The sequence below is a fragment of the Symphodus melops genome, assembly GCF_947650265.1.
Source record: "Symphodus melops genome assembly, chromosome: 15".
NCBI classification, from domain to species: Eukaryota; Metazoa; Chordata; class Actinopteri; order Labriformes; family Labridae; genus Symphodus; species Symphodus melops.
Window position 1 is genome coordinate 19,591,156 of NC_136705.1, and position 27,409 is coordinate 19,618,564.

Here is a 27,409-nt window from a genome sequence, read left to right on the forward strand (position 1 = left end):
GTAGGACATGCTGTTTTTATCTGATGATGCGGGTCAAGAGAAATGACAGCAGAAGACGTAGTCAAAGCACCAGATTGAAGCCATCCTTACTCGGAGTGTGTAGCCAAGATTTAATTTAGTGTCAGAGGATCCCACCACACTGGACCATCAAGCTATGGGACTTTTAGCATCCCTCCCCCCGGACTCTTTATAGCAGAAAAAATACTGCAGTTCATCACATGAAAGGAATGTGAGGATCCATGAATAAAATAACAACAACAACAGCAACAAATAAACAAAATTAAAAACCCACAACATTGTTTCCACATGGTATTTTCACACTGTTTGTCTTCAGTTAATATCTTATAATATATATATTTATATAATCTCTTAAAGTCATTCTGAAATGTTCAGGCCCTGTGAGAGATCCAGGGCATGATGGGTGAGTTTTGGACGCCCGCAGGGCTGTTTGACTCCCTCATATGTAAAGGCTGAAGCTCGGGTTAGGTACACCAACATCGACTTTGCTGATCTTTCCTCCACGTCACAGGTTTCCTCCTCGCTTCTCATTGACCTCAGTGTTTCTCAGACGGGGACAATATGGAGGCCGAAGCCATGGCCCTGCAGTTTGAGCTGGTCTCCATAGTAACTAGTGGCGGTCGTAGGCAGTGGCAGCAGTGGGAGGTGCGGAGCCACGGGATGCGGCACTATAATAATAAGGGGAACCTGAAAGTTAACAGAAGAGCGAGCCGTTTGAAACCATGAGGTCAAACAGGATGTAAGACGTGTCTTATACTTATAGTTTTTTTTTTACTGTTAATAACTTAAGAAACATGTTTAGATGAGGAAAAAGTTCATGTAAGAGTGTATTAAGTATATAAGTTCGTATAAAAGGAATGCATTGAAGGATTTTGTGATATAGCAGAGACTTACTTAATAATGCTGGATTGCTGAACCGCCATGCTTCATTATAGGTGGTGTATTGTGGATGAGAGTAAGGGTTTCCAGAAAAGTCCCCTCCTACAGAACAAATAAGAACAAACACATTAGGTGAGAGCCTTTTTTCTGATTTAAAAAAATAAAAATAAAAAGTTCCCTTGACCCTGGGTTAAGTTCAGATGTCCTACATTACTGTTATAAAACAATAAACGAGTGAAAAATACTGTGAAGGGGAGGCGTGAACTATGAACTAGTCACCGCTAAATCAGACTTTGCAGAAGTTTGCTGAAAAAGTCAGATATTTTCATTTTAGTTAAATGAAGTCTTTTGTAGTTTCACTATATTGGGCATTTTGTCTTGTCTTTGATTTAACCCTTATTTGATCAGCCATGCAGCCTGTTACTTTCTGCAATATATGAGTCATTAATACTCGCTGTTTAATTTCATTAACAGTAATTCAAATTTGCAAGCTGTTTAAAAGCAGCCTGACTACTCAAGTAAAGCTGCGTGGTGTAATAACCCGACCTCTTGTTTGTGGTTTGACTGATGGACATGGTATAAAAACAGAAGCCAACACGTTCCTATGAATATTGGTTACTTTTCCTTCTTTGGTTTAAGAACTGTATGACCTCTGACACGGTGAGCATGTTTTGAAGGTCATTTAAGTAACCTTCTTTGTTGACTCATGGATCTTTATGTTTTATGTCACAGTTTTAAACTACCATCTAATTTGACTAAACACTGGGCTTTTAATCTATGGTACTTGTCCCGCTCAAAGTACACAGAGTGTTCTATTAATCCAATATTAGTCTTTAGGAATCTTTTAGTGTGTCCTTAAGTGACAATTTCTGCTCCTTTTTCCTGATTTTAAGTAATGATGCTCTGCTTCAAAACTCCCTAATAGCTTTTGTGAAACTCTCATTTTGTCCTCGCTGCTCAGGTCGTGGAGGGAAGGACGAGTAGAGGAGGCTGAGGGGATGTCAGCGAGCGACGCTGAGGGTCCACAGGTTTCTTTCTTTTTACGAGACTATAAAGGCTGGGTTTTATATGAAGCTGCTGAAGAATGGCCTTTGCTTTAACAGCGTTTGGGCCCGGTCACTAAATCTTAGTCATTCACACCCTGGTGCAAAGAAAAACGACGACCTCTGGATTAAGAAGGGAGCTGTGCTTGTGTGTTTGGTGAGTACACCCATAAGCACTCTCCGGTGGTTTACAATCCAATGAAGCAGAGTCATTTACCCTCAAGTATCAGCGTTTACCTCCATGTATATCTGAAAATGTTACCCTCATGCACACTTGTAAGTACTGCCCGCCTGCTTTGATTATGGGTCAGCATGAAAGGAACAAGTCTCAGAGCAATAAAGGGAATTGTGTTTTCAGTTGTTTGTGAAGAGATCTACACACCCTGGCAGCTCCTGTATAGCATCCTCACGGCAGGTCGTGTAACTGGAGCTCATCCCTGAGAGAGATAGTGATTTAAATATTTACAGGCCCTCCACGCCTCTGTGTTTTGACCCTTAACTGTTTGCTGTGAACCTGAACTGCAGGTTAAGTAGAGGGGAAAGAGATACGCTCTGCAGCCTGGGGTGTCCGGGGAGGCGAAAAGCAGTGTTTATCGACAGGGCCGGGGAGAGCGCGCTGTGTGGACACGACGAGGGTAATGAGCGCTGGGAGCTGGAGTGTAACTGAGAGGAACTGTCCTATCTCACGGCCACTGATTGTGGTGATCGCCTATCGAGTTCATCTAATGTCCTCGTGCGCAGACGCTAACCGCAACGCTAACCACGGTCTAACAAAGCTCTAACAAGCCTGCTTCAATCCTTTTTGAGTCCGAACAAGTGCTTAAAGGTGTCTCAGCCTCTCTGTGGCGTTTCATGTGTTACATGTATGCTCTCAAAGACGAGACAGAAAAGCATGGCAACTAGCTCGACCTCAAGTTCTTCAAACAAGATCAGCTGAAGGATACGGTGCAGTAAAAATAAAGCATGTAAAGGTAAAATTAATGGCATAATAAAAAGGGAGCAGTGTCACCTACCAGGAACCATTCCAGCGAGTGTGGAGGTGGGGTAGCTGCCTTGTCCTGTGGGGGGGACGTGGGGCGGGTAGCCAGGTAAGGTGGTGCTGGCCATGTCTCGACCTGCAGTCACAAAGGAGGAGAAGTCTTACAAGGATGCATGTACAGCCTTAGTAACAAAGGTGGCATGTAGTCATTGCTCTGATTGCTGTTCATTACGTCTGTTCCTCCTCTCTTTCTTTTTTACAGGAAGAATACACCATAAATGCTGCATTATGAAATGTTAAAGGGACAATAAATGTAAATGCTTGTGATGTAATAAATCACAGCACAACATTTCTCACAGTAAACGAGAAGATCTTGTAATACTGTGGTTAAGAAAAGACCCCACATAAAATGGTGCAGCAAGTTTTCTCGTTTGCATAATTTCCCCTCAGCATTCTGAACAGTTCATGCAGCGTTCTGAGCATTGTCTGAAGAGTGATCAGTGTCCCAGGGCTATTGCATGTCACTTTGAGCAAAGATTTAACATGATTTTTATGAAATCAACGTGCCAAAAAGTACAACCGCAGCAACAGCCAACAAAACACAAACAGCCTATGCAGCTCGAACAGAGAGGAGCAACAAAAGCCCTGCCTGCTCCCTGCTCAGTACTGTAATTAACAGTGACAGCACTGGATGAAGGGTCACTCAGGACGAGGAGACACAGGGCCAAAGCAGGCCCCAGCATCAGCTCTACATCTCTGCCTCTGCACCAACCCCTCCCTGTTTTGGCCTCCTCTGGCCCCTCAGACCTCGGGCCTGTCACGAGGCTGGATGGACCTGGAGGCCCTTTTGTTAACTTGGGAGATGAGTTAGGGGTCAGAGCTGTAGAGAGAGGGGGGGAGCCTGCGGGCTGTTAATGAGGGGCAAACAGTCAGTTTTGCTCCTGTGTGTACACAACAGTGGGGCCAGCTGACATGCAACATGCCAGTTGGACACTTTAATCTGATGTTTGAAAACAAGAAAATTAACAAAAATAAGAGAAGGGGAGATTTAGCTTGATTGGACTTCGTTCTACTGTTTGGGCCCTTAAAGTAAAGTAGTACCTGCTATAAAGGTCTGGCTGGCATATTGGCCGTAGTCATGGGCAGGGTAGCTGGGAGAAGAGGCATCTACAGAGAGGCCACTCTGGTGGGGCAAGATGTCAGCTAGAGCAGAGTACCCGACAGAGGAGGGGGTGAAGGGGGCAAAGGAGGCCTCATGGGGCTCCCGCTTTACACACATGGAAGGTGGATATGATGGGTGGGAGTCTGCCAGATGGAAAAAAAAAAAAAGAAAAAGAACTGGATGTAATGTAGACATGCATCTCCACATTTATTGGAAATACTTTGACTTCAGTCACTCGGATGTATGGTGGGATGGATGTTTAGCTTTGGAAATGATCAAAAATACTAAAAAATGTTTTTCTCTCACGGCCTCAGCCCAAAACCTCTGATACGTTGCAGGTTTGCGATATCAGGGAATTAGTGTAATTTTCTAATGTGGCAACACACGAGCAGGCTTCAAAAATTATTATTTTACAAACTTTCCAATTAAATTGCCATTTTGGCATTGCTACCATTTAGAAAGAAGTACTGAAGACTTTCCAGTTAAAGGTCGTTTATGATCTGAATGAACGTCAGGTTTGGTTCAGGTTCAAATGTCTCGGTTAGATTTGAGGAAAGGAGCTTTAAGAATGAGGAAGCCTTCAAGAAGTTTGATTAAACAAAGATTAACTTCTATCTTTTAGCAAGTGTAGACCAGACATTTCATATGAATCCTGAATAGATAAGCAGTCTTCAGTTGATTTGTTCATTTACATAGCTTATAATAATAATCTCATATGCACCCTGCAGTAATTCAGTCAACTAAGCAGGGAACATACACCAGTGAAATGTTGCAACAACACATCGCGCCTGATCAATCAAGCTCAAATGCGTAAAAAATTTCCCAAAGGTTTTTGGGAAAACAAACAACATAATCTCACGGCTGCTTTCTCACAACAAAATCACTCCCACAAATACCCAAACAATCGGCCTGCAGACAGTTCAGAACTCCACACTTTGATCTAATTTGGCTGATGAGTCTTGGCATCTTTCATTTCACCGGCTCTGCCTCTTGAACCCGTGCAATCAATGTGAGCTCTGTCTCCGTCTCCGGCCTCGCCACGTCTGCCGCAGAGCCCGCTCTGTTTGGCTGGGGCCTGTGGGGAGAGATGGCTCTTTCCCGACACCATGATAGCCTCATTAGCTGCTTCCCCCGTCATTGTTATTTTACAACAGGACTGTGTGTTGCGATTCCTCATTAAGATAAGGGCTGTTCTATGGAAAGGGGGGATGCAACCCTGTCAGCCCTATGAACCTTATGCCAGGAAACCAGGCAACGTAACTGACTGTTATTCCCATAGAAATCCACAGCAGGTTCTCCCGCTCTCTTTGTCTCTGTGGCAGCTGTAAATGTGGATTCAGACTGAGGAAGTGCAATTATACTAAATACTTTCATTTTATAGAGACAAATGCCAGATAAGGTTTAACAAAGTAAGTTTTTTTTACACGTGATCAAATCATTAAAAAGAATGGTTGACACAATCTCTGACATGTACAGAGATATTTAACCAGGCTCAGCATTTAATTGGAAGGAGGAAAAGTTTGTCTCTAAAAGTAAGATATAAATCTAGCAGGAACACAATAAAAGAATGAGTGCAGATGTTCACTTCTTTCCTTAATTATACCTACACATGGTCTGTTAAAGTCTTTAAAGTTACAACAGATTTCTAAAGTCTATAGTCCAACATTGATTTACGCGAACAACGACCACCGTCAACCCCGAGAAAATGGACACTTCCTGACACAACCTTTAAACATAAAAGAGTGAAAACCACAGATTCTAGAAGTTAGATTGTGTTTTTATCTCCTCAGATGCTTCTTCAGTGGACCGTGCATGGGCAGATTCTCTTTGTTATTGTTCTCCTTTTCCCCTACTTTGTGATAAAGGTAACATTGAAGGGCTCTCCTAAACTCAATGACAGTAATCTGACCTCTAAGACAATACTGAGGGTACCAAACCTTCAAAAAAGGCAAAGTGTCTTTACACTGTATTCGAGACCTCCATGTGCACAACCGTTAGCTTCTGTTTTCTCAGCCCCTCAGCAACCGTTGTCAAACAGACAACAGGTTACGGCGCAACAACAACCGCTACAAATGCAGCGTTCAAGACCACTGAACTCTGAAACTAATCAGACATGGTGTTGCTTATTGTCCTGGAGAAGAGGCAGAGCCCGGGTAAAGGGAGCCTGTCAAATCACAGGCCCTGATGATGGAGATGGAAGATAAACTTGTTGGTCCTTGGGGACTCTTTCTCCCCAGCAAACACATCTCTGAGCGAGCGGAGACGCTATAGAGTTCTCCAACATCTGTCTCGGCTACGTCCACAGACCCCATCAACCATAAAAATGAACTGTTAAGAACCTACAGCAGTCCTCAGAGTGCTTGTTCTAGATATAGCTGCAACAGCCTGCTCTCAAGTGGGCATTTCATTTTTAAACGTACACCGAGGAACTTCTGAAAAGAAAACATTTACCGACAGAACTCTTGTTTTCAAAAGCTGACCTGCAGAGAAGTCATCATCACAGTATGTTCAAGCTCACTGCAGAACTTCTTTCTCTCAGTGTGCATTTAGTCGCATTACATACAATCAGTTAAATCTCTATATCCACTCTACTGCATCCTGGAAGTGGTCATTAAAATAGTGATATAAGAACATTAAAGCTGCATCCAATCGTGAGTGAGTAAAGATAATTCCTTGGCCAAAATAGCTAGAAATCTCCATCCACTGTGTGAGTCATTCATGATCAAATGCGTGCTTAAAGGTAATTATGCTGTTGTGGGAGATGATAAAAACATTAATTTCCTCGCTCGGGGGTGTGAGCTCAGACAAGCCGTTTGTCACTAGGCCACATAGCAGGCGCTGCAGGTTAGGTGGCTGCTTCTTGTTTGCCCCCCAGCAGAGAAACGCTTCGACTGCCAAGTACTAAAAAAACAAAGCTAATATCAATTTAATTAAACCTTAAATAAAGCTTCTTTTAACCTCTTCTCCCTCCACTGTAAAACTCTGTCCTTTTAATACTCATAGAGAAACAGATATAAACAGACATAGAGAAGCATTGGTTTCCACGTGTTCGAGTTGTAGAAGGCCGGGGGGGGGGGGCCCATTTACACCCAGCAGGTTCTGGTGAGAGTGATTATCAAACGCAGTCTGCACAGAGGCTACTCTCAGTCGTCACTATTTCACTACCAATACCAGATACTGTACAATATCATACCACCTTTCACACTTAACTTGTAGAGATTTAAATAACTTAAGCCAGGATGTACTGGATATTGTATGAATTGCTTATGCTGTGAAGATACAAGCAGACAACTACGTATACATCGTGAATCCAGAGACCATCTGTAACCAACCACTGTTTTCACTGACACATACAAGGTGAAGCAGTTCCCTGAAAATGTTCTTGTTTACCCAGTCAGATTTACCAGCTTTAACATGATCACTACTCAACATTATTTACCTGGATTAGTTAGCTAAAGACTGTATTTCTTATCCCTGTCTTGATGGAGGATAAAGGATTATTTTCCTTCCAAACAATTGCTGATGAATTCAGTTTTTTTTTTTCACAAGACATTACATTTTAAATGGTTTGATTTCAATACAGAAAACCTTGAGATAGTCTTTGTAAATGATTGTTACGTCTTACTGAACACCAGCGGTGTGTTTCAGTGCCTTAAGTCTCTCTCTCTGATTTTCTCCGCCACCCTCCTCGCCTTCTAGGTAACAGTCTCTTTCACACATTAGAGTAAACAGAGGACACAAAAATGGCCGACATTGCCTTCTCTTTGGCGCCCTTGGAACGCAAAACTGAGCACTTCATTAATCATTCATCTTTAATAGATTATGCAAATTCCAGGACATAAAAATCAACAAGATCAATAACTGTATGCATTTTAATTGGGAGCAGAAAACATTTAAAGAGTGAATATAATCTTGTAGCTCCATCCAATATGAGAGCATAATTTATTGATAATTGGATCCCAGCCTAAGTGAGGGAGGTAATTTAGCATTTTTTCAGCCCTGGCATACATTCCTATTTACAGGGATTGCTAATGGCAGAAAAAATAATATTATGCACTGACAACCTACATCCAATCAAATGCAACAAGCATTACTTTGCATAGTCGATAAAATGAAGTAATAAAAGTTTACTGGAAATTACTTCTTGGCTTGATTATTAAACACATTTTTTTAACACACATTCTAAAGCATGTTGTCAAACTCCACTTAAAAAAAAAGTTTTGCCATCTCATTATGCAATCTGTGGCCCTCACATGCATCGCTTTAGGAGGCCCCGGGCCCCCAGGTGGCTTGAAGGCCACCTGCTATGAGTGTGCTCCCCGGAGCGAGACCGCTTTCATAGGAGGAGCTCAGTGTAAAAGACAAAAACACACCTTTCTTCTCCTGAGGCCCAACTTTCTGGGGCAAAGCTACCTCCCACATATTCAGGAATGAAAAAGGGGCTCTTTCTTTTTCTGTAGCTCTGTGCCGGGGTCCAGGGATGGACTATAGGGATCATTTGAGAAGGGCCATGGCAGTTTTCAATCATGCCGTCCCCCTATTTAGTCTCTCTCTCTCACACACACACACGCACACGCACACGCACACGCACACACACACACACACACACACTCATTGGACTCATTGACTTCAATGCCCACTGCATAATTACGGACGTTTCATTAAAAGGCTGGTATATTATTCTCAAGTCAGTAAACCTAACCCCTCCTGGGATAGAGGTTCAGCAGAAACAATATTTCAATTAAGCAGGTGGACATCAAGCTCGACAGCAGAGCAAAAGAAGCCATGGTGCAGTACAAGATGGGTTATATGATACAGATAGTTAATACTACTAGATATTTAATACTCTGTGCCTGCGTTCAACTTCTGGCTCAGTGAGGAGGTGACTTTTAAAAAACAGGGGCCGATTTGCAGGTTGGGAAAAAGTCTAATTTCATTCTTTTTCTGTATCTGTCTCTCTTCTCCGCAGCATGAGGCAGCCAGCCAGCCAGCCACGCTGCCACTCCAGCCGCTGTCAATCAACAGGCTATCATAGCCTTTGATGACAACGTCGTGTCGCGGCGAGAACAGCAGCTGTCTCTCATGAGAAGTGCTCCCAGTCAATCTGTTAGCGGGCCAATCCAGGCTAACACAATAGCCAGTTAGGAGCAGTTGTGTGAAAGGCCTGTAGAATTTAATGGGCTCAGATGATGTATCGCCTCGCTCTGTACCACGGCAAATAAACACACAGAGTTCTGCAAAAAAAGTGGGCTAGAGGACTCTTTTTATTTTGTGGCGAGCAGGTCATATGGCTGGAGAATGTGCGTCCCATAAGAAGATGATGAGTCAATGATGATGCATTATCAAGATAATAGATTTTGCAGTATTTGGTCTAAAAAGACCAAATGAAATGTTAGACTTTGTAATACTAATCCATGAGGAAAAGAGAGCGTAGACTTTAACTTATGATTGTGAAATCACAATTTACAGTGTATTCGGTAAGTGAAGGCTCCATGTATTCAACAGAACACAATACTCAGCCATCTGCAAAAGTATTCACGAATGATGTCTGTTGATTAGGGGATAAATAGGTTTCAAGATGTCAGAGATGTTAGGCATTTCTAAACTTTGAAAAACAGGTCAAAACATGACCTTAGTTCTAAACACAATCAGCGGTGAACGCTGACAAAGAAACTAGAAAACTACAGCGCTTGATCATTTTGGTTTGATTTTTCCTTTTCTTTGGTTCGCTCGTAAAAGCGTTGGAAAAAGAAGGGTCGAATATACCACAAAATCTATGTCAAGTTCTGAGTTTAAGCACCATGGCGCACTTGTTCTGAACCTGCTGCAGCTGGTTTTTCATTCTTTTAGGGGTCAATCTAGCGTGAGTCAGATTGTACCTGTCACAACAGAGTAGCTCTGGGAGACACTGGAGGCGAGCTCGGAGTTGGCGCTGGAGGAGAGGCTTGGCTTTACATCTTCCAGGCCAGCGTTTAGGGAGGGGAGCGAGTACTCATTGGCCTGTGGACAAATACACAACAAATGCAAAAATATGTCAGCTGAGGAAGGCACATGTCAGAAGGTTGGAAAGCAGAAATAACAACTTTAAACACAAAATAATGTCACATTCCACCAGATTGTTCCCTGATCTTGTTAATTTCAGGTATGCTCTGCCCATAAGCTCACTGTGGGTGCGAGATTTACAGCAAAATTCCTAGTTTAGGAGACTTCATGTAAAATATGCCTGATGGAAACCCCTTGTGTATCTAAAGAAGCTGCCTGTGATCCTCTCGCTGTGTTTCCTTCTGAATATTTTCTGCGATTTCTGTGAACCCCCCCAACCCATCCTGCCCAACTCCCCATGCTTTACCAAGACCTATGATGTATGCATGCATTAGGGCTTGTCTGAGGGGAAGGCAGGAAGGGAGAGAGGGATGAGAGAAGGATTGGGCGAGGAGTGAAAGGACGGGGTGTCAGCTGGCTCTTTGTGCTCCACTGCAGTCATCCCTGTGACCAGTCAAGGGAGGAGACATTCAGGGCTTTGTTACAGGAGGGACATGTGGTGTGTGCTTTTTTAAAAGGGGAGAACAACCTCAAAATCAGCCTTTGTGCTTTGTTTCTAGAATGAACACAAATATAAGGGGAATGAAATTATTTAAAGTGTTTTGTTAAATTTACTTCATTTTGAAGGTTTTCTTTGCTTTTCTTTTGATTTTAGAAAAAACATGATCTGCTGTAATTTTCATGTTTCAATGTGATACAATATGATGCAATAAACTTTTTGTCCACTAAGGGAAGTTCATATTGGACTGGAATGCTACACACACAGCTGTATCCACATTAGCATGAATTAAAGATAAATAGTCTCAAGTAACACTGTCCAATGACTTTTTTACACCTTTTGTAGAGTTCTAGTTTTACTTTTTAATTGTGATCAGATGTGTGCTGCTGCAGCCAATTTTAATGGGTCACAGTTTTTGCCATCTAGAAAATGCAGCATTTCCTAAATCAGGATACGATACAATACCATGTGACTCAGTATGTGATACATCTAAGTGAATACAATGGAACAGGCTGCAATGGATATTACACTATATGGTTATTAAACAATATGATACTATACACATATAATACATTTCAATGTAACACCATATCATACAATATGATAAGCGTAATTGTCCCTTTCTGCAGTAGTGCTCTTTAATAATAAAAAACATCACAAAACAAACAACAATCAACATGAGAGCAGAGGAGAAGCTACCGGTGAGTACCCATATAGCGCATGTTCAACATAATACCGAACAATAACTGAAGGAGATAAGAACTGCACATGCAAAGCTAATGTGTGGCTCAAGCTAGTCTCTTTAGTATTTCTTCACTTTAATCTGAGGTTAAGACTCTGCAGGCAGCTGTGATAAATCCTGTTTGTTGATAAGATGACACTTCCTGACCCCACTCTTCTTCTTCTTCTTCTTTGAAAGGATAAGTGTGTGTGCACACATTTGTGTCTGCGAGTGTTTATATCAGAGTGCATCTGTTTGTCTCAATGGGCCGGGGGTCCCACAGGGGCGAGTTGGTGACCCTGGTCTTGTCTGCCTCTATCCCAGATAAACTCTAATTGTCTGCTTACAACTGTTCGCTGGCACTGGGCTGGATGTTCTTCTCTATTCCGCTGGGCCTCTGCAGCACAAGAGCCATTTTGTCATGCAGATGGGCTGTGGGCAGGGCTGGGCAGGGCTGGGCGGAGGGCGAGTGGCGAGCACAGAGGGGCCTGAATGACCCGACCACATGGCTGCCAGAAGTGTGGGAGGGATGAGGCCTATTCAGCCTGGCCTCTTCAAAATGGCTTTTTAATGCCCTGACGCAGACACCAGACAAGCCCCTAATAGCCTAATATCCCACCTTTTCACCAGTTTAAGAAAAGGAGGGGTGTTGGAAACAGGGAGAAAAGAGGAGGTGCACAAAACGAGTGGAAAGCAGCCTGATTAATATTACGTTAAATTAAAACTGATTTTTCTGGACTATTCTGATGCAGTTTTTCTCCCCCCTCCTCCACCTTCTCCTCGCCTCTTTAATACCTTCTCCTCCAGTCTTTGTGATTGCAAGTCATTTCCAATTCGTTTTGGTATTGATCTTGCCGTAGAAATCACTTTGGTAATTAGCTGCATTAGGGGCTGTATAGCAGGCTGAGGGGCTGTCCCCCTGATTTATCGCCGCTGTAATTCCCCGCGATCGCGCAGAGATGAAAATGAACTCAATTAGGGCACTGCTAAGGCTGCACAGGCACCCACATAGAGTTCCAATGGAAAAATTAATAGTCCTCTTGTTGTTTAACAGTCTAATGAATGTAAATAAAGGTTATCCGCTGGAATAGGGTATAGGCTGACAGGTTGCTTTGAGAAATAAGTTGCAGGGAGCATTTTGTCACCTGTGTCAGCATGTGTAATCCACGAGGACTACAGTGTGACTTGTTACCAGAGTTTCAAAACACACTGGAAAAATGAATTTTGGGGCAAAAACAATAAATGTGAGGGTGTAAAGAAATCTGTGGTCTACCTGTTCAGGTTTAATGTGTTCTGAAGTGGGGAAGACATCAGGGTAGGAAGGACGTTCAAACACGCGGTCAAGGGCCTCCAGCTGCTGCTGGGTGAAGGCGTCAGCTCGCAGGTGCTTCCTTAAACTCTCCACGCTGCCCTGAGAGTCGCTTCCAGGGCCTGAGCCATCTGAGCCATCTTTAAAGAGAGTGAAAGGAAGGAGGGAATAAGGGGGGGAAAAGGCAACAACATCTGCATCAGTGCATAGTGAGACTCTTTTTTTTTTTACTTTATACACTTCTAGCAATATGAGGTAAGCATGAGGAGAAATTAGTTTAGAGTCTAACGGGGGTGAGAATGATGGCGGGTGAAGAGCAGGAGTAAATTCACGGAGACCCACCAGCATGAGCATGTCTGCCTTTCATCTCCCTCTCTGTCTTCCCCTCACACATATATACTCACTCAAGCAGCTTCTGCTCCCCCCTCCACCCCCACCTCTCCTCGCGGCCACCATCAGCACGGTCATCATGTGATAGGTCTATGGTAATTGATGGATTACCTTCAGTGCAAATATATACTTGTAAGGGAGAGCGTGTGTTTCAGGAGGAGAAACTGGGGCTGCCGATTACATACAGAGCCTCTCATTCTGCCGGCGGGAAATGGAGAGCCATTATTTAACTGCACTATTTCCTCCTGAACATATTACCCTTCCCTCTCTCTATCTCCCTCTCTTTCTCTACCTCCATCCCCCCCTTCGCATATTGCCTGTCTTCTGGAAAACAGAATGGAGTGTGGACGGCACTCAGGGCAGAATGAGGACGGGGCGTTGAGGGCAAGCGTATGCATTTCCTCACTTGGTCACACTCTATATAAACAAATGAGTGTACGCTTCCCTCATTCTTCTGATCTCTGACCCTATCAACTCGGCCACTGAGGCTCCAGCTCTGCCTCTGCCTCCTCATCAGGTCCTGAACACTGAACGAAAAACAAAACCAAACCTGGAGCTGGTATCCCAGGAACCTCCACTACACATCCCACCTAATGCTGCTCTCCCTTTCCTCCCCTTTTACCCGGCCGCCAACAGCGGATGAGGGCTTTAGCGCCCATACAAATCTGTCATTCTAAATTTGCAGCAGATTATGTTCTCTCCTGGGCGAGCCGGCGGTGATATATGATATGCAAGGCCGCTATTGATTGCCTGATCCGCCGGCAGAGGAGGGGAGGCGAAATGAACTTGGAATGAACATCATGCCTCAACTCATTGTGCGTATAATACTCTACTTAATCCCACATTTTTCTGTGCTATGGAATTCAATTGATCAATCATGTTCCACTGATGGTACCATTTCAGGGGCGTTATTGCCATTCTGCTCGGCTGCTTGACCTTTTTTCAATGGCTGAGGCCAGCGGATGAACCCGACTTGCACCAAGAAATAGATCCATGGAGAGAATGGAATAGAGGACTGCAATTGAGTACACGTGTGAGTAGATCGCAGAGTGTGTGTGTGTGTGTGTGTGTGTGTGTGTGTGTGTGTGTGTTTCAGTGCTTAAATATATTGACTGTAGCTTTGTCTAACATATTTGAAGGAATCAGGAATCTCCTGTCTCTTGTATTTTTTTCTTTAGAATATTTGAACAGTTTTCCTTTTTTTCCCCTTGGGTGGAGGGGCAGCTTTAGTGTTACTGTATGAAACTCAATTGTTGTCTGTGGTACAGAAGAAAAAGGAGTCATTAATTACCTCGTATCAGCTCGTCTGAGAAAAGAGGTAAGCCGGATCAATATCAACTGTTTGTCATTCACTGTGGAGGATCGTGCTTATACTCAGCTCCCCGTCAAACACTTAATCAGGCCTACTGAACTGGCTGCAGGAGGACAAAAATTCCCTCCATAGGATTATGTAGTTGCCCTTTATTTGATTTAAAATATCAACTTATAGAGCCTTACACAACCCGTGTGAACCTGTAAATGTTTCAAAATTGGAGTAAAACAGGTCTACTTTTTACATCTCTAGCTCTAAAGTTAAGTATGGTCATATATTTCACATTTATGTGTTCAGAAAAATTACTGATTTGGCCTTAAAGAGAGAAAACTAGTAAATCATTTATTTTCAGAATTCACCATTAGAGCTTCATGTTTGACATAAATCATAAGATAGCCGCAATAAATCAGATTCATCCTTTGACAGTCAGCGTGTCAAGTGGGCTGTGAAGCCCGACTGTCAGATTGTGCGTGCGTGTGTGTGTGTGTGTGTGTGTGTGTGTGTGTCTCATTGACTGCCTTGTTTCATTTTCACAGTGTTTCTTCAGCCCCTCTGGGTGTCTCAGCAGGTATTCTCTTATCTCTCCCACAGCACCAGCTGACTGCGTCTCTTCGTTTTAACACCAAAGTGTGAGGAGATAAAAAAACAACAAGACTCTCTAACAGTGACACTCGAGCACCCGACTCTAAAGAAGCTTTCTCTCTGATCAACACTTTCTTTGGTCCGCTTTAACACGCAAATGCTGTTTGACCTTATTAAGCAATGAAGACTACTGAAAAAAAATCAAAGGAACAATTTGTGACCGTGGAGTCTTGGTCTGGAGATGAAGTAAGATTGTGATCGATACATGTCTCATGTCTTACGTTTAACACAGTGACGCACTATAGCTCTTCTGTTAAATCTAGAGTAGAGTATATTATCATGACGTATTCAAACACTATAAGTGGACTGAGAAGCTTAGTTTAAGACAAAAGGGTCAGCGGCTCTCTTTTACTAAACAATATGTTGAAAAAAGAAATTAAAGCTGCTCTATGTGTTCAGCAAAGGAACTCTTCCTCGTGCACTTTCAACCTTTCTTACACGCACCTAAATATCTAAGCACTGACAGAAGCTACTGTGACACAGACCACAAAGGTATCAAAAGCTGTTCTGTTTTGCTTTGTCTCTAAGGGGGATGTTAATGTCCTGCAGCGGTACGGTGGTACTTTATGTCCTTCTTTCATCTCCCCTGTTCCAGTGATAAGATAACTCAGAGGAGAGAAGGGGGGGGGGGCTTGTTTGAAAGGCAAATGAATTCCTCCACACCGCCTGGCGCTCTCCGTAAATCAATGGCGCGGGGTTTCCCAGATCAGAGGCTGCGAGTCGTCTGCTGATAGGTGAAATGATGCCATCGCAAATTGTGGATCATTTGTTGATGTTTTTTAAAAATGCAGTTATGCTTGAAAAAAAAAAAAGGAAGAGAGAGAGAGGGGTGGAGAGAGAGTGCAAACAAACTGGTATACCCAGAGGGTGAACACTCCTCCCCTGTAAGCTAGCTATATTTATGAAAGCTCTGAAGCGGAAAGGAGAGAGGTGGGTGGGGTGGGGGGGGGAGAGAGAGAGAGAGAGAGAGAGAGAGAGAGAGAGTGGGGGAGAGAGACAGCAGCACTGCCATGGCTGTTAAGATCCTGTTATGTTGTGGCGTGTTTAAGAGCTTTATTAATTCGATTTAGCACCACCAACCAATGCACTGACTGTCAGCAGGCAGAGAGGTGCTTATTTGATGTTTGCACTCACCGCCTGCACTGAAGCTGGGTTTGTAGTGTTTGAAGCACTCTAGTTATCGTACTTACTTTATTTTTTTTCTAATTTTAAACCCCGGATCCAGGCCAATGCAAAAAAGTCAAAATAAAGCACTAGTTTGAAGGTGGGGGGGATTTTTTTTATTTGAACAAAAAATATGGCACTATTTGAAATACTGAAGATATTTTAATTTTATAAAATGGAATTTAAGTGGGACTGCATAAAAAATGCAGAAAGAAAAGTTTAAACTAGATCCTCGTAATGCAAAAAGAGACATCTTTTTGCTTTAATTGAATTGAATAAGATAAATAATTCTCTGACTCTGTAATTGTGAAAAAAAGACCTGATAATATGGATGTTACTGCAGTAAACCCTCTCCCTCTTTAGTGTGTGTCTATTCCCCTCTCTTTTCTTCTTTGTCCTCCTCTTCCCTCCTCTGGACCAGTCTGTCGTTTAGCGTTGCCACCCTGTGCTGCAAGTATTTGTGGAAATGCAATTAACGTATCCCCTCTTTTCTCTCTCCTTTTCTCCCTCCTCAAGCTGAGTAATGCATCGCTCCATTAATTCTCGGCATCGCTGCCCGTAATTGACTTTTCTCTGACATGATTCCTCTCCACTGAGTGAATTCCCTCTCCTTATATTTTTTGTGACGGGTCTCATTGTATATTGTTTACAACTGTACGTGGGGTCTCATGCAGTCATGTTGCTGAACGGTTAACCCACAAGACTCAGAAAGAATAAGTGCAGACGATAAGAGGAGAAATTAAATGTTGAATAGGTAGAGCATAGGAGGGGGAGGAGAACTAAAATGTGGACCCTTTTGTGTCCTCTTCTACTGTCGGGGCCCTAACAGCTTCTTGTCTCTGTGATACGCTCTGTGGCCCCTCTCAAACCTGAGCTTTTCTCTCTCAAACACACCCCATCATGGCCATCACGGTGCTCATGATTCCATTTATTTCTGTCTCGCTCTGGATGCATTTATTTTCTAAAGTGATCCTCTATTGACTCATTGTCATGGACTGGCTTGACTAGCCAACCAGTGAAGGCCCAGGTTCAAATCCATACACTAACTGATTTGAACTCCACAAATGGGTCGTATGTGTTGAAAGATACGCAATGGGCAATCTCCAAAAGGGGCCAAATATCAAATTTGAACAAATCAAAACAGCCACTGTATTCATCTTTCTCCTGCACCTACTGCACAAGGTTGATATGACTCTTTCTTTTAATGTCATGAATGAACAACCTGCTCGGGCACCCCCCCCCCACCCCTCCCTGCTCACACACTCATAAGCTCCTTCTACGCTCATCCCACACCCACGCTACAATCACAAGTTATGACCTTTGCTTTCTCCATCTAATTTATCACCGTTGCTCCCTGCTTTCTGCCTGTCCTCCCCGGAGCTCCACTGGGCTCCATCCCGGGCCCGGTGAGAGCAACATACAGTTAGGTCACATCAACCTGACTACGAACAGGAGCCAGGTCAGGAGCTACCTGTCACTGTGTGCAAGACAAGGAAAGCACTGACTGTACATAAACAACATCTCCTTTAAAAAAATGAGCAAATCTGACATGATAATTTGATCAGTCCTTTACTCGAAAAACGACTTGAGGCCGGGACTAGCGCATAGACATCCTCTGCTCTATAATACACATTTGACAATCTCCCTGCAGTTGTCACCCAATCCTCTCTCTATTTTCTTGGCTTCCACTTCCACCATAGGTTTAAATGACTGCGCGAGAGCATGCTGTACAACAGGCTAATTTCCCCACTTCACTATTAATGCATTTGGCAGGAACAACATTCCATTTCCTGTAATGAGATACACAAATAAATCTGGCTATGGATAGATTCAGAGTGGTGGCGGTGGTGGGAAGAGTGTGTGTGTGTGTGTGTGTGTGTGTGGGGGGGGGGGGGGGGGGGGGAGAGTGCATTGAGACGCATTCTCCCAGCACTGGCATAATTGGTATCGCTGCTTGCAGACATGCAAACCAATCTCTGCACAGATAGGGCTGAGACTCTCTCTTTCCCCCCTTAAGGCTATTTCTTTTGTCTTTGCGATAGCTTGCACATCCAAGATAGAGGGAGGGGAGGGAGGGGGGAGATGTTAATTTGTGAATTAATAGCTTTTCTCTGCAGAATTGCAAATTCTTCTAAATGTCACTATGTTCGCTGTGTGAGAAGTTGCAAACACACACACACACACACACACACACACACACACACACTTCCCTGCATCAGGTGTATGTGTGCATGCACAAATCCTAAAAAAAACAATCCGTGCTCAACTCTCATTGAGACCTCCTTTCGCCCTCCTCCCACTATTTTTTCTCTTATCCACCCTGCTCCTCTTCCTCCTCCCGTCCTCACTCGAAGCCGTCCAGTGTAACATGCTACTTTTAATTTGCAATAACACATGACAAGGACAGATTAATGGCTCTTATGGCACCTATGTCCCTGAAGCTCGTCTTACGGGGGACCCGGTGTACATAACGCGTGTCACACTACATTATCTCTAAAGCTCTCCAGTAATGGGGACCTTTTTCTTCCTCAAAGGGCAAGCGCTGACTTCAGCCACACCGAGATCACACAGTACAACTATTACCATTCTGTACAAGGCCTTTTTTTTACACAGTTATTATTATTAAATTAGCAAAATGTGGACACAAAACACATGACATGCAAGAGGAAGTGAAGAACATTAAAACAGTTTGCTGCACTGTCTGCCTCAGTTCGTATTTATTCACTTACATATTTCATGTTGACCTGGTTGTGTATTTACTAAGTTGTCTGACAAGTTCATTTGTTCTGTGGCCTAGATGTTGCAGCTCATAGACCTTTCTTATAGCTTTGTTTTATTAAACAACAGTTGTCAAAATGCGTGCGCACATTGGAGATTAAAAAATCCCAAAGACTAACCAAACATAAACTGTTTCACGTCACAGAGATAATCTGAGAAAAACTAAAGGTAAGTTAAAATAAAGAATTATAAAAAATAGAGAAACTTCATTGTATAAGAAATCGTATCTGATTATCTCTACCTGATAATACTTTTAAAATAAGCTACGTTGTTATGACTGTGTATCAAACTGGAAGTCTTATCATGGATAACAACATATTCGACAGTCACTGAAGCTCTGTGGTTCTTATAGTTTATAAACCTGTGAAAGCAGATACAGCATTTGAGAAAATGAAAGAGTTGTGGTCTGATTGACCGAAGCAAAAGAGAAGGTTGTCTAACTTGAACTTACAATGTCCTATTTTCCTTCCATCCAAGTGGTTGCCACTCCAGAGAACTAAAGAGACAGAAACATAAAAGAAGGAAGTGGCCTGTTGTGATGAGTGCTCTTTGATATCATTTTCAACCATGTCATCCCATCAGCCCCCTCAAAGCAGCACACACACACACACACACACACACACACACACACACACACACACATGCACACACATTGATGCACATTGCAAACACACGCGGCCCCCTCCCTCACTCCCTCCCTCCCTCCCTGCCTGCCTGCACCGGTCTGTTCCTACACCTGTTCAGGCCTCCACTAGGGACATGTTAATTCATAGGCATTAAAAAAGCCAATTGTTTGCAAAACCGATAATCTATTAGCCCTCAGGCGGTGTGTGTCCACTCGCTTGCCTTGGAATGAGAAATTCTGGCTTGGACCGGATAAGCTTCCACTTAATCTTTGAGCATATCTAGGTCTGTTTTCATGCCAATCCCTTGGGAGTGTATAGACTAGTGTAAAAACGTTTTGTTTTCAAAAACTTTAAATTGGATGTTTTAATGCTGTGTGGTCTAAAACAATAAAAAAAAACCTGGTTGAAAATGTGTTTATGTAACTATGAGGTGCAGAAAATTAAATAACTGGCTGATAATATCAATTCAAAGCTTCTTTTTCTGTCTTTTTACAGAAATTAAAGTAAGAAGCAGCAGCACTGATGCCTTGCCAAGAGGGGATTAGAGTTGTAAGACAGCTATATGGGATATCTACAGTCCATCTAAGCATGGTATGAAATAGAGATGCAGCGCTGTGGGTGCATGGTAAAAACACAAGGCATCAAAAAAGAAAAAGAAGCAGATTGAATCACAACGCTCTTTCTTAACACTCGCCCCGGCCCTAATATACAATATAACAAGTCACTTGAGACAGCACACAGACAACACACTCGGTTGCAGCGCTGTCATAAATGTCATCTTCGTCTTCACACACAGAAAAAATGTAGGAGACGGGTGATGGAGAGAATTAAAAGGATGGAGAAAAAAAACAAAACTCAAAAGGGATTTTGTGTGTTCTCTTTTTCTTACCATCGTCTCGTTTCCTCTTCTCGCCGTTGGATCGAGGGATACCCAGAATGCCGTTGATGGAATAGGATCCTACGGGGTCATTGGAGGCGCTGGTCACAGGGGGCGAGGCCGTGCTGGGCACTGATGGAGGAAGCAGAGTTAGGAAGAGTTCGATTGGTGTTTTTGTTTAAGTATGTGAAAAACAATATTAAAAAGTGTATTTGAACGGGTGTTTTTGATATTTGTTGTAATCTGTGCGCAGCCTCTTTATTCGCTCACCTATAGTGTGGCCCGGCGTGGAGAGTGGCGTGACAGATCCATCAGGGGACGGGTGGAATTGCTGCTGGACTTTGGTGCGGATAATCCTGGCAAAGTGAACAACAGACACGGATCAATCAATACCGCTTCCAGAGCATGGAGATTTCACACCAAAACCCGGCCGCCCCAGCCGGGACACTTAAACACGCCACATCAGGTTCACTTACACCCGTGCATGTACAAGTGCTCCACCGTTTGGGGGCCGCTTGTATCCTCATATTCAGCCCCTCCTTCCCTTGTCACAAATAGCCAATCTCAGGGCTTTAGGGCCAATCTCTGTGCTCCTGTGTGAGGCTGAATGGGTTCTGCCCCCTGAGATTGTGGATTCAATCTAGCTGGATTCTGAGGTTAGAAATATGATAAAGTCTCCACACCAGTAAGATGTGATGTGGCGGGAAAGTCTTCATTGCACTTTGGTCTGAATGATCTTGCAAACAAAGCATGAAATCACATCAATTCACCTCAATGATCAGCTTCACTGGCTCTACCTGGCCAACTCTAATAATCTCCCTCTCCTGCTCCCCTCTCCCTCTTTTCTCCTCGCTCTCTCTCTCTCTCCTTCTCTTTATCTCTCCATCGCTCAAAGCTGATCTTTCGCTCCTCTCTTTTTCCCTCATTTCTTATCTATGTACTGTACTCCACAGTCTCTGTCTTCTCGGCTCCTGATCTTTTTCTCTTTACTCCAATTCCTCTCTTTTAGTCCCTGTACTCTCTGCTGTCTGTTGTAGTTCTATGGTCTCTATATTGCTCAGTTTAGCACACAGGACACTTCTGGGCTCACTGAGGATGAGGGCACATATTGATTGGGACCCCGGGGATAGAAAAGATGACGACAAACGGCAGTGAGAAGCCACAAATGCAAATAGTGATCTATATATTGCATGTGACAGAAGAGCAACAGTGTCTTTTTTGGCCAACCGACTGTGACCTACTACTACATCCAGTTTGTTTCAATGACATAAACATGTACAAAAATAAAGTACCAAAATAATCTGATAATTTGATATTAGAGGATGAGGAGATATGGTTACATTTTTAAATTAGAGATTTGCTGTATTTCTTTTAAAGGTACGGTGGGATTTAGCATAGCTCAACTTTAGCTCTTACGGGACGTGATCCCATTACATTAAACCATGACTGTGGTAATCGTTTGATTGACAGATGAACGTGAGATCATTGACTAACAGGCAGCGTTGTGTACTGACAGAAAATCCCACACGGACGCCCCTCTCACTGGAGAGGTGTGACAAAAACAGACTTTTACAGACTGCAGATGAGGAGACTGAGGCTTCACGCATGCAGCAATGAGCCATCAGTTGTGACTCAGGCAGCTATGGGGTTAAGTTCCTCAGGGGCAAAAATGTACATCACACTCTTTTCATTCCCCTCGCTATCTCATGTGTCCTCCATACTCTCTCCTCCAGGCAGGGCAACAAAGGCTCCTCCAGAAAACACACATCAATATTTTATTTGAATTTCTAACATCTCACCACAACAGTTATCTGACCTCATGACTCGAGGGAGCCTCATAAATTCAAGGACTTTGTTTCGACTCTATGTTGTTGCTATTGAATAAGCAATTTGGATGGCTGAATTAATGACATCTATGTTTGGGTATTGTAAAAAAAATATATAAAATCTCTCCAAAGACAGATTAAAATGTTGATCAATAAGATTGAAAGCCGCTTAGGACCTTCTGGGTACGCCTCCGTCTCCAATGGGTGGAAACTCCTCTCTGCGGCAGCAAAACAAAGTGCAACCCAGTCTCTGTGTAATCATTAATAATTAATGCAGGAAAAATGTGTTTAAAGCCAGGACATCCTCTTTAGTCAACAGAGCAGAGGTCAGACCTCTCTAACCACAGAGACCACCAGGGGTCCACTGTCTCTGTCTGTCTCCCCCCTCTGCCCGCCTGTTTATCTTCTCCTCCTCACACTCTTCCTCCTCCAGGTTTCCCAATCCTCCCTTCAGATCCAGAAAAAAACATCAAAACAGCCTATAGTGGGAGAGTATTATAACCATGACTGGAGTTAGGTTTTATAAACATTCTAAAATGCTATTCTGCATTTTTCTGTTTGTTCAATTCATTTCAATTAATATTTTTCAAACGCTACTTAAGGTATTAAAATTCAATTATGATACCAGCTTGTTGTTATAAAGCTAAATTAGTTTTACAATTATGTAACTTATGTATTACTGTTATATATCTTCTAAAACCTGGTGATTCAAGAATTGTCCATTTTTATGTTGTTACTTTGGTTGTTACTTTGGTAACTTACATCCCCTTTTAATTTGAAAGACCTCTATAAATAAATCTTATTGTTATTAATAAAAATGTAGTTTCATCTGTTGAAGCAACATGGCCTGATTTAAATCATTAAATTGCAAGAAAACAAAGGTCAAATCTTCTCCTACAAGTTTTGTGCAAATCAAAAGATGTTTCTCCTAAATGAGAAAACATACAAAACGCTTCTATACCTTTGAATGCACTTTCTAGGTTTATGGAACAACAGAGGAAAACAAAGAAAGGGCGCCAAATAAGTTGTTAAAACCACAATTTCCATAGCAGGCAAATGTTTCCATCTTTTGACTTTTTTTTTAGAAAAGATTCATTCTTCTTCTACATTTAGCTGTCTGTGTTATGAGACTCTCTACAGCTCATTAAAATGTAATGCGGATGACCAGCTCTCTGGAACAGTGCCTTCTAACCAAAGTTCATCACTCGGAGCCACTATGGGGCTTTTTTTCACTTTGCACACACGAGGGCTTTTCACCGGTGTCCTCTGTCTAAAGACACTTTGTCCACTGCTCTCCCGCTTCACGAGGAAAGGTGCAGGTATAGGGTATCTGCTCTGCTTTGGAACAGAAACGCTTTTATAGTCCTTTTACGCATAATTCAACACTGATGTAGCTCGGAAGAGGTTTTTAATTTTTAATTTTACTTACTGAATTATTCAAAACTAATCATAACATAAACAACGAGGACTATAATAGGCTACATGATAATTGTGTGAGATACAAAGCGGAATAATCCAGGATTGTTCAACCACGCTGTGGGAGCAAATGTGTGATGTTTTGTCGCTCCACATTCCCCTCGGTGTTGGAAAACAGAGCAATTGGTTGGCAATAAAGAGGCTGCTGCCGCCCCTGTCGCAGTGTGGTCCGCGTATTGAACGACTTTGTTGGGTATTTCCCCTCCGCCTCTGGATCTGGTTACGCGGTATTGATCGGTTTTTATCGAGACAGATGTGATTCTTCGTGGCCCCAGCCTCAGCCCCCGTGCTGGCTGTGTTGTGGAGGGCCGCACATGGGATTAAATTGCACATGTGAGACCACCCCGGGTAGAGAAACGTCTCGGGCTATAGGACTATCTTTAGATCAGTGTACATATATATTTAAAAAAAAAAGTTACCATCTTATGAAACAACTGTAGTAGTCCGTTAATACATGTGGACGTTTAACGCTGATCATGTTTTCTTCGAAAATGCAGTTTATTTTGCACACACATTCAAAAGGACATTAAAAAAAAGAAACTATGTTTGAGAATAATGTACACACTTTGCAACGATTCGGCATGCTTTTCAATCATTCCATCAAATATAAAACAGTATTTTCCACCTACCTGTTGATGGAGGAAACGCTAGGGACAGTGTCGTTGTCACAGACGGCCTCAGCCAGTAGTCGGTCCCTTATCTCCCAGGCGAACATGGTCGGATTCTGGCGCTTGTAATCGGCTATTTTATCCACCACTTTCGGAGTTGCAACCTTTGGTTTGGAGCCACCAATGACTCCGGGTTTAATACTGCCAGTTTCATAGTACCTGCATGGAGACAACGGGATTTGTTCCTGAGTGCTTCCTTCTTTTAACTCAAAAGTTCAGTCTGATTGATGGTAAAAGTGGCTTAAAAATCGTCTGTGTGTGAAACAAATTACCGCCGATCTTTAAAGTCAAATTTAAAAATACCTATTAATATGTTGGCGGATTTTATCTATTAATTGGTCTGAGTGTGTGTATATTATGGACCCGATTGAGTGTCAGCTGGGAGGTGAACAGAGCGGATTTCGAAAAGCATGTGTCATTAAAATCACACAATATAAGCAGTGAGACGGACAGAACAAAAGGACAGTTTGGACCTCTCTTTTTTTTCAGTCTCCATGAGCTTACAGCAGCATGCACGACATGCCACCATGACCTATACTGGTAAATGTTGGTGACAAACATTCAGTGTGTGTGAAATGAAATACCTCTGATATGCCTTCTGATAGCTGAAAAAAATATATTTCAAAATATTATCTCACAGCATCTGTGCTCTGAAGTAAAAAAAAAAAAATGTATAGTTGAGCTATGTTCTAAAGTAGACTGACGAAAAGAAGAGTGAGGGTTGTTTTCCTGATGGATTCTGATACTTAAATATAAGTTTAGGGTAGCCTTAAAATGTTGTGTTTTGATCTGCAAATAATCTTCCTATTTTTTTCTGTATAGCCTAACTTTAAAAATCTCATAGTGTCCCATCACATTTAAACAGTCTCATATTCCTCTTGGATATTTTTATGCTTAATAGTTAGTTGTCAAGTCTCATCCTAAAATGTACTTCATGATTATGGCGCTTTTTTCTTGTAAAGACTGCAGGTGATGGATAGAAAATCTCGGACGTAGAACTGCTGTGTTCAAGCAAAAAAAAAGGGCAAAGAGAAAAAAATGACCTGCCTATATAACCGATGACTGAGGCTGAAATAGAGCTGGGTGCGCATATACGAGCTCTATAGAAGATTGATGTTTGACACACATTTAAGGGCTCTGGTGGTGGTGGTGGTGGTGGATCCCCTCTTTTACCTGCCGAGGATTTTGCTGACACAGCCGTGACTGACCCGTAGCTGTCTGGAGATGTCGCAGGGCCGGACGCCCTGGTGGGCAAGCTCCACGATCCGCTGCCGAACCACGTCCGGTAGGGGTCTGCCGTTCACAAACACCCCGCCGAGCTGGTTCACACCGCCGTGCCCTGCGTGGGACACAACAGCAGCACAGGGGAGCATAACATTACATACCTGCAGAGGACACGGGGGCTCCATGGCTCTGTGTGGAACCACTTTGGTTTATTTTCTTCTGTTTGTTTACGATCAAAAACGTTCAATCCCATTATTACACTTTATACAAACAGTGTAATGTATAGAGCCACACACACGTTTTTAAATTGGCTTTGTTGTTGCATGCTTTCTAAACATTTTCAAAATAAGTAGTAGAATTTAAATTAGAATAATAATAGTAATGATAATATTTTAATATTAATAAGAACATATTGATAAAAAAACGGTTCAAATATGTTAGAAATCGAATCTACTAAACGGTAACTTTTCAAGCATATAAAACTGTAAATAAAATGAAATAAAATATATACATTTTAAATCGATATTAAATATAGCAATAAATTCTCCTAAAATTCTCGTTTAATCCCCAACATAAAAATTAAACTCCTTTTCCTTTCTAATTTACAATGGACTGTGAAGTCTATATTTTTCAGGAGCTTCTCCTCTTCTGCAGCCTAACACATGTCGCAGATATAGCGTTTCAACCTGTTTAATTTTCCTCGCACAATTATTGTAAATAATTTAAATGAGCTTTGATAACTCATATTACAAACGTGGACGGTGCGATTGAAGAGGAATAAATAATTCACGCACAGTCCGGCTCTCCTTTACTCATATCATGAGGAGAAAAACATAAACACTTCGAGCTTATCCTTTTTTAGATTTTAAAACATGACCAGCTAGATCGTATTCTTTTCTAAACGCTAAAGACAAGAGGCTGAATAAAGAGACGTTATTTACACACAGCATGGTTTGTCTCTCTCTGTCATTCACAGCTCATAAAAGCTTTGTATTTAAATTTGGGAATTTCTGTTTTGTCACTTAGAGTAAATGAAGTGTCAAACTAACAGTAGCCTACACTTTTTATTTCATCTTAATTAAAAACCTGTTATAAAGCATCGCCAATTTATAAATAAAAACACACCTTTTCATTGACCTTTAAAAATATGAATAATGTTCATGATTTATGACAGCCCCCCCATCATGTTTCTTTTATCATCTTTATTTTTTTTGCAAAATCAACGTAATTTCTAAAGGACTTTCTATGCAGATCATTAATTCGGTTTCAGCAAAAAATGGCGTTTAGGAATTTTCTTTAAATATGAAAGATATAAGAAAGCTGCGTTTAAGAAGAAGATTAAAACATAAGGAGTCATAATGGACTAACTAAATAACAACATGAGGAATTTCATGCATGTTTTATGTAAATTAGACTAAAGCCCTTGCAAACATCTCCCTTCTGATTTAAGGATGAATTCTAGTCATAACACAGGTGTGAGTGTGTGTAAACTTATTCAGAATACTCACGGTGCATCGCCGAGAAGGGGTCCGCTTTGCAGTGAATATCCATGGGATAGCAAAGGAAAGAAAGGTAATCGACTGAGGTCGCCGTTTCGCCTCGGTGATGGAGCTTTATATAAGTAAAAAAAATATATATATCAAGGATCTTGAGTATATCAGTCCGTGTGGGCAGAGTCCGCAGGCTGCAGCAGTCAACAACTTCTCGGGGAGTTTTCCTCAAAGTGTGCAGAGAGGCTGTCAGGTGCAGAGCATGACCCGCGCGTGTGCAGAGC

General features: G+C 42.3%; 1 protein-coding gene across 6 annotated transcripts; it reads right to left on the reverse strand.

Annotated features, from left to right (window-relative positions):
• Positions 1–86: 86 nt before the first annotated feature.
• Positions 87–27,409, reverse strand: pax2a (paired box 2a). 6 transcript variants are annotated; one of them, XM_079362740.1, is made up of 12 exons: positions 27,144–27,409; positions 25,585–25,750; positions 24,996–25,016; positions 24,373–24,570; positions 20,712–20,797; positions 20,454–20,573; positions 19,390–19,434; positions 12,617–12,792; positions 9,961–10,081; positions 2,954–3,055; positions 913–999; positions 87–686 (listed from the first exon to the last, which is right to left on the reverse strand). In XM_079362740.1, the coding sequence occupies exons 1-12, from the start codon at positions 27,184–27,186 to the stop codon at positions 565–567; spliced, it is 1,287 nt and encodes a 428-aa protein (XP_079218866.1). In that variant the 5' UTR covers positions 27,187–27,409; the 3' UTR covers positions 87–564. The 6 variants fall into 6 exon arrangements, with proteins under 6 accessions (XP_079218866.1, XP_079218864.1, XP_079218867.1 ...); XM_079362738.1 differs by having other exon boundaries at positions 87–705; positions 27,144–27,281; XM_079362741.1 differs by lacking the exon at positions 24,996–25,016.